The sequence below is a fragment of the Vidua macroura genome, chromosome 15 (genome assembly GCF_024509145.1).
Source record: "Vidua macroura isolate BioBank_ID:100142 chromosome 15, ASM2450914v1, whole genome shotgun sequence".
In the NCBI taxonomy this organism is placed as follows: domain Eukaryota; kingdom Metazoa; phylum Chordata; class Aves; order Passeriformes; family Viduidae; genus Vidua; species Vidua macroura.
In genome coordinates, this window is record NC_071585.1 from 8,544,553 (window position 1) to 8,564,395 (window position 19,843).

The 19,843-nt window shown below is 44.8% G+C and overlaps 1 protein-coding gene across 3 annotated transcripts in view; it reads left to right on the forward strand.

Moving 5' to 3' along the window:
- The window catches only part of FNIP1 (folliculin interacting protein 1), a 64,768-nt gene extending 45,193 nt beyond the window's left edge, over positions 1 to 19,575 (forward strand). For all 3 annotated transcript variants that reach the window (XM_053990955.1, XM_053990957.1, XM_053990956.1), the window contains 10 exons: positions 398 to 533; positions 1,067 to 1,268; positions 1,653 to 1,738; positions 7,867 to 8,013; positions 9,949 to 10,118; positions 11,425 to 12,850; positions 13,205 to 13,373; positions 14,894 to 15,091; positions 15,423 to 15,538; positions 16,353 to 19,575. In XM_053990955.1, the coding sequence (XP_053846930.1) occupies positions 398 to 533; positions 1,067 to 1,268; positions 1,653 to 1,738; positions 7,867 to 8,013; positions 9,949 to 10,118; positions 11,425 to 12,850; positions 13,205 to 13,373; positions 14,894 to 15,091; positions 15,423 to 15,538; positions 16,353 to 16,431 (2,729 nt within the window). In that variant the 3' untranslated portion in view covers positions 16,432 to 19,575. The remainder of the gene's footprint in view (positions 1 to 397; positions 534 to 1,066; positions 1,269 to 1,652; positions 1,739 to 7,866; positions 8,014 to 9,948; positions 10,119 to 11,424; positions 12,851 to 13,204; positions 13,374 to 14,893; positions 15,092 to 15,422; positions 15,539 to 16,352) is intronic.
- Positions 19,576 to 19,843: the final 268 nt, after the last annotated feature.

A 19,843-nucleotide genomic window follows, 5' to 3' on the forward strand; every position in this document is an offset into this window, starting at 1 on the left:
TAAAACATGAATTGGCCTCAACAACACCCCTTTCTTCCCTCCAAATTCAGGATGTTGGACACTTGGGCTAGGATTGTAAAGACTTTTAAAGGATGTGATCAACATTACTCCTTTCCACAAGGAATTTATTTCCTGATACTCAGGTTGCTGAGCAAGGTGCATCCTGTGCATTACCTATTATGTAAATCAGCAGGACCGTCCCACCCTTGTTGTGCTTGTATGGCTTGTTAATGTCATTATAAACTGGTTATTTTTATATTAGAAACATAGATGAGCAAAAGAGAAGGCACTTAAGAAGCAACACCAGTATATCTTAAGGGACTTTGTTTAGTTGCTGGTGTTACATTCCAAATGCCCTTTTTTTCTGGAGAGGTTTTTATTCCTCCTGTTCTTGCAGCATCTCTTAGCAGTCTGCTCATCACTCCGTTTCCATCTCCGGGCTCCTCGTTCAACAAGAGCTGTGCCAGCAGCTACCAGCGGCGTTGGCGTCGCAGCCAGACCACCAGCTTGGAGAACGGGGTCTTCCCTCGATGGTGAGCTGGGGATGGAAGTGCTGCTTGCTGCCCATACACCATTGTCAGCCTGATTCTGCTCTTGCATATGTACAGCTGCTCCTGCTGATCCTTTCAGTGGGGTATTTACAGAGGTGTAAGTCAGGCTGATCTTTTTTAGTCTCTGTGTTCCTCATGGTGTTCATTGTTTTTTCACTAACTGGAAAGCCTTCAGCAACACGTAAATCTGTAGGCTGTATTTTTGAGGATAAGAAGCCCTAAAACTGTACTCAAAACACAAATTCTTGGCAGGAATGGAAGAGAACTAGAATACCATATTCTGATCCTGTGAACACTTTGAATCTGGTTCCAGAGTTTTGTGATTGCAGAATCAATTAATAGTTGCTTGTAAAAAATCACAAAGGGGTTGTTATCAAAGATGATGATTTGACAACACATTCAAGCAAAAGGTATTTGTTGAAGTTAAATGTTCCAAGAACTGAATCACACAGGAAACCAAGGTACAACTTTAAGCAGTGGATTACATTAACTTTCCCTTTTGTTCATGCGCCAAGGTCCATGGATGAAAGCTTCAACTTGTCAGATGACAGCTCTGGTCCAAACCCAGGAATTGTTAGGAAGAAAAAGATAGCAATTGGAGTTATTTTTTCACTCTCAAGAGATGAAGATGAAAACAACAAATTTAACGAGTTCTTTTTTTCACACTTCCCTCTTTTTGAGAGTCACATGAACAAACTGAAGAGTGCAATAGAACAGGTAAACACAGTTGCTTTGGCTTCTTACACTTGTACTGCTGTATGTTCTCCCAGCCCTGTCAGATTAATTTCTAACTCCTGTTGCTAGTTACAAAAGTGGGATCAACTTTATGTTGGGTGTGAGAATTGCATCACTGCAGTTAAAACTTGGACCCCTTTTATGCCTTGAATGGTGAAAAGCACAAAAGAGGCAGAAACTGCAAATGTGCCTCACCTGTCTTCCCTCAGATGGGAAAGTTGGCACTTGGACCGTCACTTTATCACTTAAAATAATTATTTGCATGACCGGTTGAACAAAAGATAAACTCAAACACATGACTTGGTTTTCCATTTTCTGTGCTTCCGTAGCTCTGTGTTACTTATCTGTTTAATGATTGTTTTCAAGGCCATGAAAATGAGTCGGAGATCAGCTGATGCCAGCCAGCGGAGTTTGGCATATAACAGAATTGTGGATGCCCTAAATGAGTTCAGGTGAGCTCTATGTCTCCTGTACTTTCTGTCTCTTTCTTCAAAAGCACTTGAGCCTGTTTTAGAAGGATCTTATTAGTGCAGGATAAGTAACTTAAAATGTCTGAAGTCTTCTGCAAAAGTTAGGACAGCAAAGGACTGGTGATACCAAGCCATCCTAATGTGTCTGAGGTTTTGGATTTTTCCAAGTGTGTGTGTCCATCAGGCCTGTGTGAACAGGACACAGGTGTTCAGGGTTTTCTGTGCTTTGGGTGATAAGGAAGCTCCCAGTGACCTCTTAAATGGTCTTTTGTGGCCTGTTGAGAGGGAGAAAAGCATTGCAAAGCCCTGTTAGGGAAATCCTCCTCTAGTGCAAAGCTGACCCCTCTCTAAGCTGTGCTCTAAAGGCGTTTCAGAAAAACAGCTAGGAAGAGGGAGAGCTGTCTTTTCCCACAGTCAAATGCAGTGCTGTAATCTCTGGCTATTGGTACCTGCAGAGCCTCTCTGTTCAACAGTTATTATACAAAGTAACACAGATAAGCACTTCCCTGGCATTTAGCTGTATTTTCTTTCCATAGTTGAAGTCATGGGGAAGGGAGTTAAGATGAAATCCGTCTGTTTCGAGTGATTCATCTCCTCTCAGATGGGAGTGGCAGGGTGCTTCCTTTTACAACCACTGTAGAGCTACTTTTTAGAGACATTATTGAAGACAGCTCTCTGATGTTATAAAAAGAAATTTCTGACATCAGGATGTATTTTACTGAACAGAGAAGGATTCTGAGGGCTCACTTATTTTTCCACAATTCCACTTACCTGAATGCCATGGATTAGGTGGTGCTGCAGGACGAAAGCACAGTGTATTTTAAATTTTTTTAGAAGCTCACCTCCAGGCAGTCACAAGGAAGGGCAGAGGATATGTCCTGTAGGGACAGAAGGCAGAAAAAGAGGGAGCACGTGGGCCTGTGGTGAGAGGTGGATGGGATAAGCTGTGCCAAGAGAGGGAGCAGAGGGAGCTCATGACTGCTGGGAGCAGCTGATCCAGCCCAGGGGCCTGAGACAAGTTCAGCAACTCGGAGCAGCCACAGTGATTCCTCCACTCCCACAGCTCTGCTCTGTCTCTCTTCCCAGGTCTCTCCCTGAGCCATTTCTATGCCTTTCCACCCTCTGTTAACACCAGCTCCCCAGCTGTTTTCCAAACCTTCCCCCCAAAACATTCCCCCTCAAGATATACTCAGCGGACTTTGCCTGTTCTCCTTTGTCCTTCCAAGTTAAACAGTTCCAGAGGACTGGGGAGGGGCACCTATCCCAAGTCAAAAGCAGGAAAAAAAAGCCCTGAAAACAGAGGCCAAATCTCCTCTGCTGGCTTTTCCTCCTGGAGGGATGCTCAGCAGTGCTGAGCTGGGATGGGGTGAGGAAGGCTGCTGTAGTCAGGCTCAGGAAGAAAGCACTGTCCCAGCAGACACAGGCAGATTGGCACTCACTGCACACCAGGAGCTGGGATCATTCCCATGACATGGCCATTGCATAACCAGCACTTGGAGCATGTAACCACCAGTTCTATGCAGAGGTTTCCATGGTGATATAAATATTGCTCTTTAATAGTGTAATGAAGTTAATTAAATACAGTTTAATTTCATAGAAATTAATTTCCTGGGGCCGCAGCCTTTGGCAATTTTGGGTTTTGCTGGGTTTTTTTAAGGGATTGCATTCAGAGGTGGACAACAGCTGGGGCCCCCATTTGAGGCAGGGTCCTTGTGCCCCTGTGAGATGCAAGAGCATGTGTCACCCTCATTTCTGTGACATGCAAGACCCCCTTGCTTTTCAAAGCAATGCAGGATGTGTCTGGTAAGAAGAGAGAGGTATATTTGAATACCAAAGGCTGGATGCAAAGATGCTTTGGCACAGGTTCAGCAAACCCATTTAGGACACTATTATCTCTTTAGGTGTCTGCTTTCCCACTGAAGTCACGGGGAAGTCAGGAGACGAGTCCTTTGGTGAACCTGAGACTTGTGTTGATTGCTGTCCTCTTAGCAAATTGTGCTGGAGGGAAGAAGGGTGCTGACTTCAGTGGGTTGATGAGTCTAAAATGTAATCCTGTTGCTGGTTTAACTGATTGCAGTCTAGTTGTTTTAAGGCGAATATTTTTTTCTTTGTTTTTCTTTAAACCCCCCAGATTTTCAGAGGTGCTCAAGAGTAGCTGATGTGCACTCGTCTGGTGATAAGAATAACCTCAGATCAGTGGGCATGGGGGATGTGCTGCCCTGCTGATCAGGGAAGGTAGCATGCCACCCCAGAGTCCTCTCTGCAGGGAAGGGGCTGTGGCTCTAGGTCACTCCACTGCCTGCAAAAAGGGAGCTGGGTCAAAGCTGGAAAACAAAGCTGTCTTCTCTCAAAGGCCCAGGCTGCTTCTGCAAATGGAGGCTGTTGATAAATTTGCCATCAGTTTGGTGCCCAGCTCCAGGCCTACCTTTGCATCATTAGTCACTTTTACAGCAATTTTTTAATTTTCTAAAGCACTGATGGGTTTAGCTATTAACACTTGACTTAGAGGCTTAGAACTCTCTGTGGATGTCAGCTGTGCAGACACATGACTTACGAAATAAGCTACTGTACTTGCATAAACATTTTGGCTCCCCGGTCCCTGAGGCCAACGCAGCACATTGATAACACAGATTATGCATGTGACTAATACCTGTGTGGCACAAACGCAGGCTGGCAAGGAAACCCTGATCGCAGGGCCTGGGGAAACACCTCTCTGCTCTCTGGCAGACAGATTTGATCCCATTTTCTGCCAGTAATTTTTAAGCAGCTTATGCTGCTGTGAGCTGAGTGGTGCGTTGTGCTCAGTGGTGCCAGCATGGGCACTGAGTTGTGGGGGAGCCCCGCTCCTGCATTCCCTGCAGTGGGGATTGCCTTTGTTCTGCTGTTCCTTTTTAAGGAAAAATCATCTTTGGAAAGAAGGAATGGGGATAGGAAACAAATGTACGTGAATTAAGCCTTATAAACCACTGATTATTTTCTTTCTTTGCTATTATGTTGTGGCTCCTAAATAGCAGAGCAGCTCTGTGGGCACAGTGCTGAGGGTCAGTGTGTTTTCCTTGGGGAGGAAGGGGGCTGCAGCAGGATGCTTTCATCCATGAGGAGCTGTGTGGCTCATTTGGTTTGTACAGCACCAGGGAAAGATGTCTCAGATTGGTACTGAAAATTGGTACTGAAATCGAGGGTGGTTGTGGGGTGTACTGGGTGAGGGTGAAGCAGGGAGCAGCTGTGCTGTGGTGTCTGTGGGAGCAGGGCTGCTCACCTTGGTGCCGCCTGCGCCCGCAGGGCAGGCAGACCCCAGAGGAATTGGGCTGGGCTTGGCTCAGGGCTTCCTTTTTGCTTGGCCAGGCTGGGCTTCATTGGCTCTCAAACGCTGTGAGATGTGAAGGTGTTTGCTGAGGGGCTCCTCTGCCCCTGTGCTCCATGCTGCTTTGCTGGGGCCAAGGTGCCTGGAGGCTCCAGGCTGGAGTTCAGCCTCCCAGAGGCGTTTCCAAATATAAACCAATTTAAATGTACTGGAACCCTCAAAAGAGCAGAGCCTCCCATGAACTGAGCTTTCCCTCACATGCTGGGGTGTGTGTGTGGGGAGGGAGGGGAGGGGGTGCTGCTGCAGATGGCCAAGAGGAGAGGGGCCAATGGGTTTTTAATGATTGTTATTTTAAAAATCCAGTTAACTTCTCTGCAGTGTTTGAGGAAGGTTTCTTCGTGTCGCTTTTTTGTTTTGTTTTCGTTTTTGCCCTTTGCTATCTGGCAGGAGAGCCCTTCCCTGGGTGTTTGAAGAGCTGGGAAGCAGTTAATCCTTGCCCTTGGTCTCTGTGGCATTGCTGCCTTCCCTGGCGTGGAGGGTTCCCTGTACTGCAGTCACATGCCTGCTGGCCACGGGCCAGGGCAATCTGATCTGGCTCGGAGGAAACACTATCAGCTGCAGATGCAGCCAGGGTTACCAGAATAGTAAATAACGAATCACAAGACTCAGGCTATCTTTTCAACGAAAACAAGTATTTTAATATGTTGGTTTTAGTATAGAAGTAGTTTTTTTTTTTCAAAACAGCTGAGCTACAAGAGGCTTGGTTTGGGTTCGTTTGCATAGGATGGAGAAATAAGCTGTATTTTATGCTAAGTTGTGCTGTTTATCTTCAGCTTCTCAGGTCACCTGTGTCTGCGGGGTGTAAGTTTCCATACTTGTTTTGAGCTTTGAAACTCCTTGAGTTTGAGATCCTTGGACTTGAGGTTTCTTTTTTTTTTTTTTTTCGTTATCTTTAACATCCGCTCCAGTTAATGGGCTGTGAATAGAAAGCTTTCCATTAATAAACCCCCCCAGTCCCAGCTTGCCCCCTGCAGAGGAATGAACTCCCAGTACCCCACGACTCTGTGCTGCTGGAGACCCTCTGGTGCCCCAGAGGCAGGGCTGGTGTCCCTGGCTATGTGCTCCACTCTAGGTGGCAGGACTTTCTGCCCAGGTCTGTCACCAGGCTGGGCTTTCCTCCCAGGACAGCAGCAGCCGCCGAGGGTAACATGGAGCAGCTGGTGAGGTAACAAAGTGACCCAGCCGACAGCAAAGCCTCTGGGGACTGGGGCGTGCAGAGGTAACTCAGCTGTTCCCCTCTCCAGCACACTGACTTTCATGGTGCTCTCATCATGCTTCTGGCAGTGGAGGATTTGAAGGTCTAACCTTTGAAGAAGACAGGGTTGATTTTGACTGCTGTGAGCACAGGGAATGGATTTTGTATTTGATAAAAATTGGTAGGAAAAGTAAGGCAGAGAATGCCACTGCCCCCTCACCTTCTTCCTTCTGGAGCAGTGACCTCAGTCACCTCTGCTGCCCTTTGGGGAGCAGCTCTGGGCTCACCACCCAGCTGCTTCTGTGCCCAGTAAGTGCAGTAATGGGGTGACTCCCTCCTCCCCGGGGAGCCCCAGGGCGGGATGTGCTGTGCTGCTGCTGACGTGCAGCTCTCACTTCCTGGGAGTTTCACTTTAAACACTAAACCAGGGAAGATTTGGCAGCTGCTGCTCCAGCGTGTTTGCCTGCCTGGTGTGCACACCTTTGCTTCTGAAAGTTCTGTAACTTCTGAGACCACGATATCTAGAGAAGATATTATAGAAGTTCTGAAGTTCTTATAGCTATAAAAATGAAGATATAAGATCTTTATAAATCAGGGGTGGTGCTAGGGATAATGGGGTAATGTATATCTTTGCCTTTTAAAATAAAAATACTTTGCCTAGAAAAAGTAGTGCATTAGGCAGGGAGAAACCTGAATTGATCAGTCATTTCCCATGTCCTTTTGGGTTTCTTCAGGCTCACATTTTTACTGTGTTTAAAATACAGCTTCCCATAGTGTCATAATGTAGGCTTTGTAGTTAAAACTAAACTATAACTTGTTCATATTTTAGAGGAGTTTAACAGTAATCTGAGGGATTTTAATCTGGTATTTTACTGCAGAGCAAATTTTTCATCATACATTTACTGTCCTCTGTAGAGTCAAAAAGGATGTGGTGAGTGTGTAATAGGTACAGCCACAGGGTGACTTTGACTGTCATACTCTCTATTTAAAGCTAAAGATGTGAACTGGTTCCCTGCTGTACACACCCACACTTCATAGGTTTGGCCTGGAGATACACCAAGTTTTTAAAGCAAGGAGGAAGTTAAGGTATTTTTATAAGTCAGATACATACAATCTTGTCCTAGTCATAAATAAAGCAGAAGTTTGTTTTAAATGAAATGAAGAACAAGCAGGGAGATACCAGCAAGAAGAAATGATCGATCCCTTCTTCATTCAGAGCAGGGCAGCTCTTGACTTGTGACAGGGAATGTTGCTGTGTTTGGGATCAGGTCAGGTGGGTGCAGGAGGAGCCTGTGAGGTTCAGCTCTCCGAGGTAAAGGGTGAATTTGTACTATTTAATGAACAACATGGTTTGGATAATGGTTGCTGAAGAGAAATTTTGTTTCTGATAGAAATGATAGATGATCTAAATGTTGCACAGAATTCTTTTAAGCTGGGATTTCTACTTTTTGTTGTTGGTTAGGTTTTTTGAGGGTTGTTGAGTTTTTTGTTTGGTTTTTTTGTTTGTTTTTTTTTCTTTAACCTCCTGGATTTTTTTGTTTTGTTTTCTAGAACAACCATTTGCAATCTCTACACGATGCCACGGATTGGGGAGCCTGTCTGGCTCACCATGATGTCAGGTACACCAGAGAAAAACCAGCTGTGCCATCGCTTCATGAAGGAGTTCACCTTCTTGATGGAAAACGCTTCTAAAAATCAGTATGGTGGATTTTAGTTTCTAAATTATCACATATGTGATTGTGCCTTTTTATTTCAAACCAATTTTTAAATCAGTTGTTAAAATCCTGATAATCAAAGAATCAAAAGGCCATCCATAAATACCTTCTTTTTGAAACAAATAAGAAATTATCTCATTAAATTCCTGCTTCCTCACAATCCTCTAAATCTTGATAGAGGCTGGACATCTGAAACATGTCCATAGGAAGTGTGTGATGTGTGTGGATGTCTGGAAAGGGGTGAAGATACCTTACAAAATGCATTAACTTATCTTTCAGAATCAGCTATCATATGATAAGCAGAATTATACATTCAGGAAGAGCTGTGTGTGTAATACTGTCAGACCACAAATTGCTCTCAAACCTTGAATCATTTTAAAATGCCACTAAAGAACTGCTGTGCTCTGTAGTGCTCATTCACCTCTCTGGCTCAGGCCCCAGCTGTGAGCAGATGCTGACAACTGAGAAACAAAGAGTTCCTGATAAACTGGGGAGAATCTGATAAATTTACTCTTTTGTCAATACATTATCCTCTTTCCCCAGGGCATATGAGTAGGGGAAGTTTTTAAAGGGTTTATCCCCATTAAAGTCCTAAAAAGAGCACAAACCTAGTTTGGGTGGGAATGGCACTAGCAGATGAGATGTTTGGTCAGGGGCACTGCTCCCTGCAGGGTGGGAAGGGACTGCTGCTCCCATCCTCCAGCTCTGCCACCACCTTTATCCTCTCTTCTCTCCCCTGAGGGGAAGGTGACAGTGGTCACTGTGACAGTGGTCACTGGTCTGCCTGCTCCTGCCCCAGGGCAATGGGAGAACCCGCAGGGAGTTGTGAGGGGTGCAGATATATATTCTTAAGATCAGTTCCTGCTTCCTGGAGGACCTTTGCTGGGATTGTCTCCTTTGATCCCTGCCATTCTGAGTCCTGCACATGTTGGTTACATTTAAAGTCATTTATTTGGGTTTGTTTTCTTTATTTTAAATATAATAAGATTTTAAGTGATGGAAACCAGAGAAAAAATAAGCTCTTTATCCTTCCCAATCTAGTTTTAAATCTCCTCTCCTCCTTTGGCTGTCACTAGTGTGGCTGCATGGAAGCTGTGGGGTTCCTGATGCTTGTAAATTATTCAAATAATACTACTTTGAGACATTTGGCTTTTTTCCTCCCCACATGTGAGCCACTGTGGCGACCAGCACTATGTGTTGGTGTGTGGAGCCTCCTGGGCCAAGCTCCTGCCAGGAAAACTGACTGGGAAAACTCCACAGAGCAAAAACCATGCTCTGTCATTGCAGTAAATCAGATAGTTCATGTTCTTCAGGAAGTTTTTTCACCTTAATTGCTTAGCTAGTGAAAACTGTTTTGCCAGCATAAGAACATGGCTTCTCTGTCTGAGCTACAGAACTTTGGGGGGGTTATTTTTGAAAAGGAGCAGCCATATGGCCTGAAATTGCACAAAAAGTAGGTGAAAGAACACAGCACCCAGCTATTTTACAGGTTTGATAGCAATAGTCTTCCTTCTAATCCATAGTCACAAGTCTTACAGGTTTGGGACCTCCTTGGAGTACAGGGGCCACACAGTGCCACTGCTTTCTTAAATGAATGAAATAAATTGGTTTTGAGATGTTTTACAACATAAAACTTGCACAATAGGAAGTCTTAAAATTATTGCCAAACAGACTAAGTGAGATGCCACAAAGTTGAAATATTTCATTTTACTTTAAATGTGTGTTCTAAAAAGAGCTTTGCCAGGGTGGGAGGGAGGGTCCAGCCACCCTTTTTCTTAACAAGGAACCAAGATGATCTCTGCTGATTTTGTCAGGCTGTTTCTTTAATCTTGATCCATATAGACTAGAGCTGCTGTTAGTTTAACATCTTGAGTGTATATCTGGAAAAAGAAAAAACATGTTGAACTTTTGCTTTCAGGTTTTTACCAGCTTTGCTGACTGCAGTGCTGACTAACCACCTGGCCTGGGTCCCCACTGTCATGCCCAATGGCCAGCCACCAATAAGAATCTTCCTGGAGAAGCATTCTTCCCAGAGTGTGGACATGCTGGCCAAAACTCATCCCTACAACCCACTGTGGGCTCAGCTCGGTACGTGGCAAATACCTCTAAACCCCCAGCAGCTTTACATAAATGGGAGTGCATGAGGTGGGGTTTATGATGCTGCTTACTCCCCTCACAGGTTGTTTATTTTTAATACAAAATGAGACAAAAGTGTGTTTCAAGCTTAGAGGTGGTCACTGTGATTTTTTATGCTCTTAAGTTTTTAAGACATTATCCATTAAAATATGTTAGGCAAAAAGTAAAGCTCTCTTTAGTCCTTTATGTTGGGTCCCCTGCTCTGGTGCTGGTGGAGAATTCCAGGCCTCCTCTGGTCCTCCTCCTCCTATAAGGAAAATCTGCTTTTATGTTTTGGGATGCCACTATCACTAAACCTCATTCTGGAATGAGAAAACCAAGAAATCTCATCTTTTGATCAGAAGTGAACATACTTTTAATACAACAGAGTGAAGCAGAACAGGAAGTCAAAGCTTGGCAACCCCCAGGGAAGGTCTCAGAGCCCAGTCAGTGGTGTAGCTGGCCATACTGTCTGATAATTGCACAGTAGAGAAGAGCAGGGGAGGTCAGATTGTCCTGCTCTGCACACACAGTCAATCAGAGGATTTGATTAGGAAAGGGAAGGAAGGTTTTGTGATGTTGTCCTATTATTGTACAGGTAGGAGCAGCCAGGGTATTGGCAAGAAAATTTGATTTCAGGCCTCATGTGGCTTGAGGGACCCACTGTGGTTAGGGTGGCCTTCAAGAGGACTCCTTGTCCCCTCAGCCCTGCAGTCATGCAGTGCCCTAATACCTCCAGAACACACAGGCACAGGCACTTGCCCAGGTGACTCGAGTACAGCCAGAACACCCCATCCAACCCATAGCAGAACTCAAGGAGGGGAAGAGGAGAAGGTTGGCTTCAGCCACGCACCTGCCATGGTCACTTCTTGTCCTCGTTCCTGGCATAGGTTTATTTCTTTTACAACTTTCTCTTATGGGTAAAAGTCCAGCCCACTTTCCAGACTCTCCACGGTAATTTGGCACAGGTGCCTCCTCTCTCCCATGGCTGTATAAGGATCCCAGGAGAAGAGCCTCCAAAGCCAGAGTGAGGTGGTGTGAATGCTCCCTGATGTGTGAGATCAGATGTCCCCTTGACCAGTGGCTCACCTTACAGATCACACCAACAGCATCTTTGGGATTCTCTTACTGAAAACACAGCATAGCTATTGTAACTCTACTGCTTTAGTATTTCTCTCTTGTAGACCTGGTCTTTGAAAAGCGGCCCAACAGCTGGCTGTTAGAGGAATAAATTACTGCAAAGATGCCAAGTAATTGTGTGTTTAATTTCCTGTCCTAGGTGACCTTTATGGGGCCATTGGATCACCTGTGAGATTAGCGAAAACAGTCGTGGTTGGCAAAAGACATGACCTGGTCCAGAGGCTGCTTTATTTCCTCACTTACTTCATCAGATGCTCTGAACTTCAAGAGACACACCTTCTGGAAAATGGGGAAGATGAGGCCATCGTCATGCCTGGCACTGTTATCACTACCACGCTGGAGAAAGGAGAAGTGGAAGAGTCTGAGTATGTGCTTGTCACAATGCACAAGAACAGGGGCAACTTGCTACCCACTGAGTCTGAAGAGATGAGAGCTCCCAACTGCAGCTGTAAATATTGCAAATGTCCCATTTCCCTCGCACAGAACATAGAAGGTGTTGCACAGCAAGAGAGAGAAGACATGCAAAGCACTCCTAAGGTAGAGCTGGAATCTTCTTCAGATGAGAACAGAACCATCGTTCCTGAGGATGGACAGGAAGATGCCGTGGATGTGACACAACCAAGGCCCTGCCTGGACGCCAAACTAGAGACTGTGGTGTGCACAGGGTCAGCTTCGCCCGAGAAATGTGTGGGGACAGAATCTTGTTTGGAGCCAACAGCCAGCACGTGGAGGAGTGAGGATGCACTGGAGCCAGGCAGCCAGGCGGGAGGTGGGACAAGGACACCCGGCATTGCTGTGGAGAAGAAGCCACCTGATAAGCTCTTCATGGACACGTTTCCATGCAGCGCTGCCGAGGCTCAGACAAAGGTGACTTTCCTCATCGGAGATTCCATGTCACCTGATTCAGACATTGAACTGAGGAGTCAGGCAGTAGTGGAACAAATTGCCAGGCATCACAGCCCGCCAGCAGCGGAGGCAGGAGTGTCTGCTGATCAGAACTGTGAAGCTAAACAAACTGTTGAGGACCAAAATAGAGACTGTGGGACAGCTGAACCCTTTCCTCAAGTTGCTAGTGAGCATCAGAGCTGGAACTCAAACCCATACAGTGCTGAGAGCATGAGTCTGTTTGATGAATATTTCACTGATGACAGTTCAGTTGAAACCCAGACTACTGATGATATTCCAGGGCAAGCAGCTGCAAACCTTCTTGCTCACAACAGTAGTTTAGAATTTTCTAAAAAGCTATGTACAAAGGCTTGCAAACCACCTAGTGAATTTTGTAAATTTATGGACTCTGTTCGACAAGAGACCTACAAAAACTGCTTTAATGAGCAGGACCAAAGAGAGAAAATCTCTATTCGCGTCCCCCATGGGGACAGGGAAAACATAGAGAAAAAAGTGGCCCCGGGAATTGATTGGGACATTCCAAGAAATGAGAGTTCAGACAGTGCCCTGGGTGACAGCGAGAGTGAGGATACAGGCCATGATCTAACTAGACTGGGCAGTAACTATTATGGAGGAGAGCAAGAAGACTGGGCAGAGGAATATGAGATTCCCTTCCCTGGGTAAGTACTGTTCAGCACTAACAGAGCCTAAAAAAGATGGAGCCTCTTCTCATGTCACATATTTGGAGGGCTGTAGCCTAACTTGGCATCAGGGGTTGGAAAAGTCTTTTGAGCTTGCTGGTTGTTGAGGAATATTGAGAGATCAGTTGTCTGGAAAAAAATACTAATGGTGTATTGTGATCTTGGCTTGTATTCTCTGTTCCATGATAAGCTGACTGCAAAAGCTGACTGTAACCTTTTTTAAAAGTGCTTGACTTCAAGTTAGAAGAGATATGAAAAAAGTAGAAATGCAACCTGTGTAAGCTGAATTTGCTGATTACTGTTGTACATCTCTTTGATATGCTTTTCTTGCAGGTCAAAATTAGTTGAAGTCAACTCTGTCCAGCCCAGTATTGCCAATTTTGGAAGATCCTTACTAGGAGGCTACTGTTCCTCTTACGTCCCTGACTTTGTTTTGCAAGGAATAGGAAGTGATGAAAAGCTGAGGCACTGTTTGGTGTCAGATTTGTCTCATGCTGTGCAGGTAATTAAGCTATATTTGGTAAATGTATTTCTCACAGTAGGGAAAGGTAAATGTTTGTGAAGGTACAAACCTGCTGGAAGTGGAAATATTTCCTGTCACAGCTCCTGTCAGATTTCTCCAGTCCCAGGTCACCAATTTTTCTCCGCTCTCAATTAATATATCTGAAAAACGTGGATATTTCACTGCAATTTGGAGCATGAAAGATCAGACTCCCACTGAAGCCAGCTGGGAGGCTTGTGCCCTGGGAAGATGGATCTCAGTGCTGAGCTGTATCATTGTCTCCTGTAGGCTTGGCAGGAGGTGCCTGCCAAGCACGGTAGTGTCCCCACAGGATGGAAGGATGTTAAACAAGCCCATATACTGAGGTTGTGCCTCTCTTCCTGGGCACAGAGTCCTTCTGCAGTGGTGCAGAAGCTCTCATTGCTCCCTCCTTTGTCCCTGCAACGTCTGACCAATGTGCTGCTGCTTGTGCAGCAGAATGTGTTCTCCATCACGAATGCTCAGTGTTTTCGAGACATTGGTCCTTCTTTAGGATGGTAATCCATGTGTCCAACAGTACTGTCCTCATTGGAAAAGGAGAAACCAGTGTAAAGATAATGGTCTGAAGGGAACTTGTTGTTCTGACATGTTGGAGATCATCTCTCCTCCACAGCAGTTTTTTTCCCTAGATGAATTGGGGCATGACTAGGAAGTGTGGTATTTCCTCCCCCTTTTACCAGAAAATAAGTAGAAAGCAGGCTGTCACTGAAAGTGTGACATCTGCTCCATCTAGTTTATTCCCCAGAGAATAAGGAAAAACAGACTGGTGAACAGCCACTTTCCTGAGACCTTCCAAAATGTCCCCTTTTCTCTACTTCTCACTTCAGCAATGTGCATTAGACCTGCAGCCCTTCTCTGCATGCCCTTGCTGACTGGGCAGATAATTGCCCTGGAAGCAGATAATTGCTAACAGTTTCAGCCCAGAAAATTTATTAGGGGAGGACAGTGGGTTTCCAAATACTCCCTTTTTTGAACCCTTTTTCGTGGGTTTGGAGAGGTGGAACACAAGCAGGGGGGAATGGCAAGGCACAGACTTGGTTCCTAACTCCCTCTGCTGGCCTCCCAGTGACAGCTGGGAATAATCTGACCTCGTTAACACAGCCACACTAAACAGCAAGTTGGATTTTTGGTGCTTTCAGTTTTAGGAGGTTAAAATATACTTTAGATATGTCAGAACTCTTTATATCAAATACCAAAAAGATGTAACTGTCAGCTAGTGATATGCTTTAAAGCCTGTAAGAAAATATAAAATAGCCACTATCCTTCTAAGACTGTGCCTTGCTCACAAAACCCCGCTGGTTTCATGGATGGAATGCAGTGTGGGCAGATGTATTTTAGGTGAAGCAGTGTCTGGGATGCTACCCTGCTATCCAGCAGTGCTGTCCTAATACCCAGGATGGATATTTCTGTGAAAAGTTTTGTGAAAAGACTGCTGTCGTTTGTCATTCTTGGGGATCTGCTCTTCATTTTTTTGTTCCTAGCACCCTGTTCTGGACGAGCCCATTGCAGAAGCTGTCTGCATTATTGCAGACACGGACAAATGGACGGTGCAAGTGGCCAGTAGCCAGAGGCGAATGATTGAGAATAAACTAGGAAAAGAAGTGTTAGTCTCCAGTCTCGTCTCCAACCTGCTTCATTCCACTCTTCAGCTTTACAAGCATAATTTATCTCCAAACTTTGTAAGTCTAAATGGAAATCACGAGGGCAATAGTTTTCAAGCACCCTTTAGCTTCACGGTTAGAGATACATAGGGCTCTGCCTGGTGTTTGTATTCATAGCCAGTGCAACTTCTGGTGTAGCTGTTTGTGATGCCTATTGAAATGCCACTGTAATCAAAACAGCTGCCTCATTAATTTTGATTTAACATGTAATCAAAGGCTTCTGCTCAAAAATAAAAGTCTTGCCAGAGAATATCTCACCTAGACACGGCCACAGAACAGGGGTGTGGGATGTGTGCTTTCTGGTTTGGTTCAGTCTTCTCCCTGACACAACTCCCTTTGCTTTTTTTAGTGTGTGATGCACCTGGAGGATCGGCTACAGGAGCTCTACTTCAAAAGCAAGATGCTGTCCGAGTATCTCAAGGGCCAGATGAGAGTCCATGTCAAGGAGCTGGGCGTGGTGCTGGGGTATGGTCACAAACTTCTCCCAGCAGTGCTGCCCTGGGTGTCCTGGTGCCACACCCTCTGCCTGGGCTTGTTCCTAAGCACGGTGAAATGGATTCCTAAATGGGACTGGAACTCCTAAGTTACCCATGGCTTCAGGCTTCTCCTTAGGCATTGCTCAATCACAAGGATCCCCAGCCTTTCAGTCTTCCTTGCGGGCAGGAAGATGGGCTCAGCACTCTGGAGCTTATCAAACTCCCTTCTTAGTTGGTCAGTCGTCACTGAACAGCATGGGGCACCTGATTCCTCCAGGTTGACTTTCCCTGCATGGCAGGAAACACTCTCTGTGTCATGTAAGGCACATAATACCTCTCTGTGGGTGTGAGGCATGGGCAGAGGAGCTATTTAAGGGGTGTTTATAGGAAGGCTCTGAGTATGTTTTCCTGCAGAGGAGTGCAGCATGAGCAGGAAGGCACACAGAGCATGTGTGGTGCTGGATGTGGCAGCTTTAGCTGGTCCTCTGCTCCTGTACTGTGTCCCCCAGCTATTATTCCCTTTACTCTGAAGTTAGGCAGGAATTTTCCTTCCCCCATGTGCTTCCTCACCAGTTTGTTTGCCCTGTTAAAAACCCAGCAGACAGGTGGGAGCTCAGGCAGTGCTGACACTGTGGGAGCAGGCACATCTGGAGGGCTGGGAGGAGCAATCTGGCAGCTGCAGTGTGTAGCCTATGGCCCAAGTGCAAGTGCTGGGGCTCAAGCAGGCGGTGTGGGTTCTGACACGTGTTCAGCCCAGTGACATTTCAGGTTGGATTAAACATGACTCTTCTGCTTCCTTTCAGGATTGAATCCAGCGACCTCCCCTTGCTGGCAGCTGTAGCGAGCACTCACTCTCCGTACGTTGCCCAGATCCTGCTTTAAAATGCCAGAGGCCACAGACTTTGACTTTTTCCTCTCTGGAAACAAAGTGGAAGACAACTTGTTCTGGCTCCTTTCTCTTTGCAGCAAGTAAAACAAACTGCTTGTTGAGCTTGCAGCACCTCCATATATGACTGCATGGTGTGCAAACAGTTGGAGACTTCTCCTCTCCCACTTAGCGATTTAAAAAAAAGGATAAAGAAAGGAGAAAGGAAAACTGAGTAAGCCCAAGATTTCCGCCACAGAAAAGTGGAGATTTTAGCAAAGCTGAAGAGATGCATTTTTTTAGCAGTTTCTGCCACAATGGCTGACTCTGACTTATACTTGGGGAATGGAGGAAGAACTGCTCTGAGAAATACGTGATGCCATCACCCCTTACAAACTGAACAAGAGAGCAGCTGCCTTCAGCCAGGCTGCAGCTGATGAGGATCACGTTGGGATCTGTAGTTCTCAAGCTGCAATGATTTGTAAACAACTTCTACTTTTTCACGTCATAGTCCAATTCTGAATACTTCCCAGAGGAAGAACGGGGCAGAGGCCTGTTTTTTTTTGTAAGAAGCTTATTAATGACAGTCAGCTGCAGAATTTATTTATGATCTTTCTCCTGGGAAGAGGGAATAGTGGGGGACAGAGGGCGACAGGGAAAATGGAGGAAGAGGCCAGCAGACAAACTAGCAATGGAGATTCTGGGCTGGATGCTGTAACCAGTATTAAATGTTTATAATGTTTAAATGTTGCTTTATACTAGATGATGCTTTTCTTCGTCAACGTAATCAAAATGTTAAAAACAAAAATAATCTCAAGAGAACGTTGGCTGAAATTTCCCTGTGGGTTCCCCAGAATGACATGACAATTACCTCTAACTTTTTTATGATCTGTAAAATCTTGGACCACCATATTCTTTTTACAGCAGTCAGTCAGCTATTGAAATAATGAGCTAGAAATAATTGTACCAAAGCATTGGGGACAAAACGAGTAGACTATTTCCCTTAATTGCTCAGGTAACTAATTGATACATTTTTTAAATACGTTCTACAAAAAAAGTGAACATTGATTACACCATAGTGTAGTAATATCCAAATTATTTTTTGACAAATACACCCTTGCTGCAGATGACTCTAATCCCTTTTCTACTCACTTGTATAACTACCAGCAGGAAATGTTGTTTATTTTATTCTCAGCATTTCTCTTTTACTCAGCCATCACTGGTTTGTCATTGTATATACAACAGCTGTAGAGTAGCTGATGGACCCAACCTGGTGTAAGTAATGTAAATAGGCAGTGGGAGGTGGATTATGTTTTTGAAGGCTCTACTACCTCAGTTTAACTGGACACTTCATTCTAAGCTTTGCTTTGCATATTTGTCCTAGCAGCCAATTAATGTTGCTGATTTTTAGTTTCTGTTTTCATCTGTTAGGTTTAGTATATTGAAATTCATGGATTATCCACACAAGTAGGAGACACGTATTCACTTGGTCGCTAAACTATAAAATTTCTATAAATACGTCATTCTGTAATCATCTTTTCAATAGCACAGCACGCCTGCTATTGTTGTTTGCAGAGTTACTTTAAGTACAAATCTCTTTTAACCATTTGATAAACTTGAAAACAATAGGAGATATCCCTGCCTCACTTCTGTCAGTGACAGAACTTTCGTCCCTTCCTTCTCTGGGGCCAGGATTCACCTGGAGTAGTTTTTCAGTACTACTTAAAATCTGTCACCTAAAACTCTGTTCCAGGGAGATCTACGTGGCAAACCCACCCCTCCCTTCCATGTAGGACTGAGTCTTCATCAGGAAGTGACCCCAACATTAATACAGGCAGTGTCATTGGAAACTCTTTTGTATATAAAATCTAATGCTGACTGCTGCAGGGGAAAACCTCGTGTTTAATATGTGATCCAAGGATTTGTTTCTCCCATTTTTCAAATGTCCTTTTTCTTATATTACATCTGGCTTTTGGAATGAGAACAAAACAGGGGCCCAGTTGTGTAAACACATTTCTAATGAAATATAGGATTGTACTCAGAGCATGGATGTTTAACTCTTTGCTAGGATATGTGGCATAGGCAGTGCTGGGATACTGTGTTGTGCATAGACTGGCAGCAGTGACCTGGCAGTGTCTGTGCTACTGGGGCTGGCAGAGGAGGGTTCCTGCCTGTGCCTTGGGAGGTTCCGTGGGTGATTTCATCCACAGCATGTGCCCAGAGAGCTGGGCAGCTGCACCCTCACCCTGGCATCCCCCAGGACTGTGCTCATAATGATCCTTACAGGAGAATACTGGTCCTCATTTGAGCCTTTATTGCACGAATTGTTGGGGTCACTTTGAAATGGGTTTGACTCTCCAGAAAGGCCCTTGCACGGCTTGCAGTGAGTATTGCAGTGAGAGGAGAAGGAGGTGGCTGTTGGGTGGCACCTTCTCTGCTGCCCTCTGCCCAACACCAGCCAGTAATGGCATTAATGATGTGCTCAGTCAGTCCCTGATGGAGCAGCCACGGGTGCAGCTTCCTCTTCATCCTCCCACAGTGCCAGTCCCTCCTGGCATGGCAGCACCCTCTCCACCTCTCAGCAGTATTGTGGGCAGAACACAACCAAAACCCTTGTGTGATGGGAAGTTTTCCTGTGAGTTAACTTTTTGGGTACGTGAACAATGTGGTACGTATGTCTGTTTGTTAAATACGAAAAGGGATTTTTACAGGATACAGAATTGACTTTTTAAAATATATCACTGTTCTTTTATGTGAATAGAAAACTAATGTTTGATTTGTTTTTTCCACTACTCCCAATCTCCATTATTAACATGTCTTAATTTTCTGGCTGAAACCTAATTATACTAGGCACACAAATTAGCAAATTTGATTTTGTTGCAATTGGCAAACACTGGGCTGCTAAGAACAAAAAAGTGTTTAAAAGAACAGATTTTACACCTTGCATATGGTTTCCCTATTAGTTCTTAGAGATGTTTTATGACAATTTTTTGCTTTCTCTAAATTATTTAGATGGTGGTACTTGTAAAATGCTGGGTAAAATGTACATACTTGTTATCTCTTCTGTTTTTGTATATATTTCCCAAGATGTGCACTTGTATTATAATAACCATTCCCAATTTTAGGGGAAATTTGTGCAATAAATACAGTATGTCAGTTTAGTTCTGTACCTTTTGTGTCCCTTTTTTGATGTGCTATGAGTCTGTGGGTTAGTGAACCATCTCGCATTTGACCTGTCTCCTCTCAGCTCCCCTTTTTGGGACATTGATTCTGGCACTTGGCAGTGCTGCAGCCATTTGAATTTGGGATCTCATAAGGAATTAATTGTTTCAAACAGGAATTTATAATTGAACTTGCTGTCCCTTCAGCTGTGAATGTTGTTGGCCCCCAGAAGGTAATATTGAGATGGGAGGGAGGCCCTGATCCTCT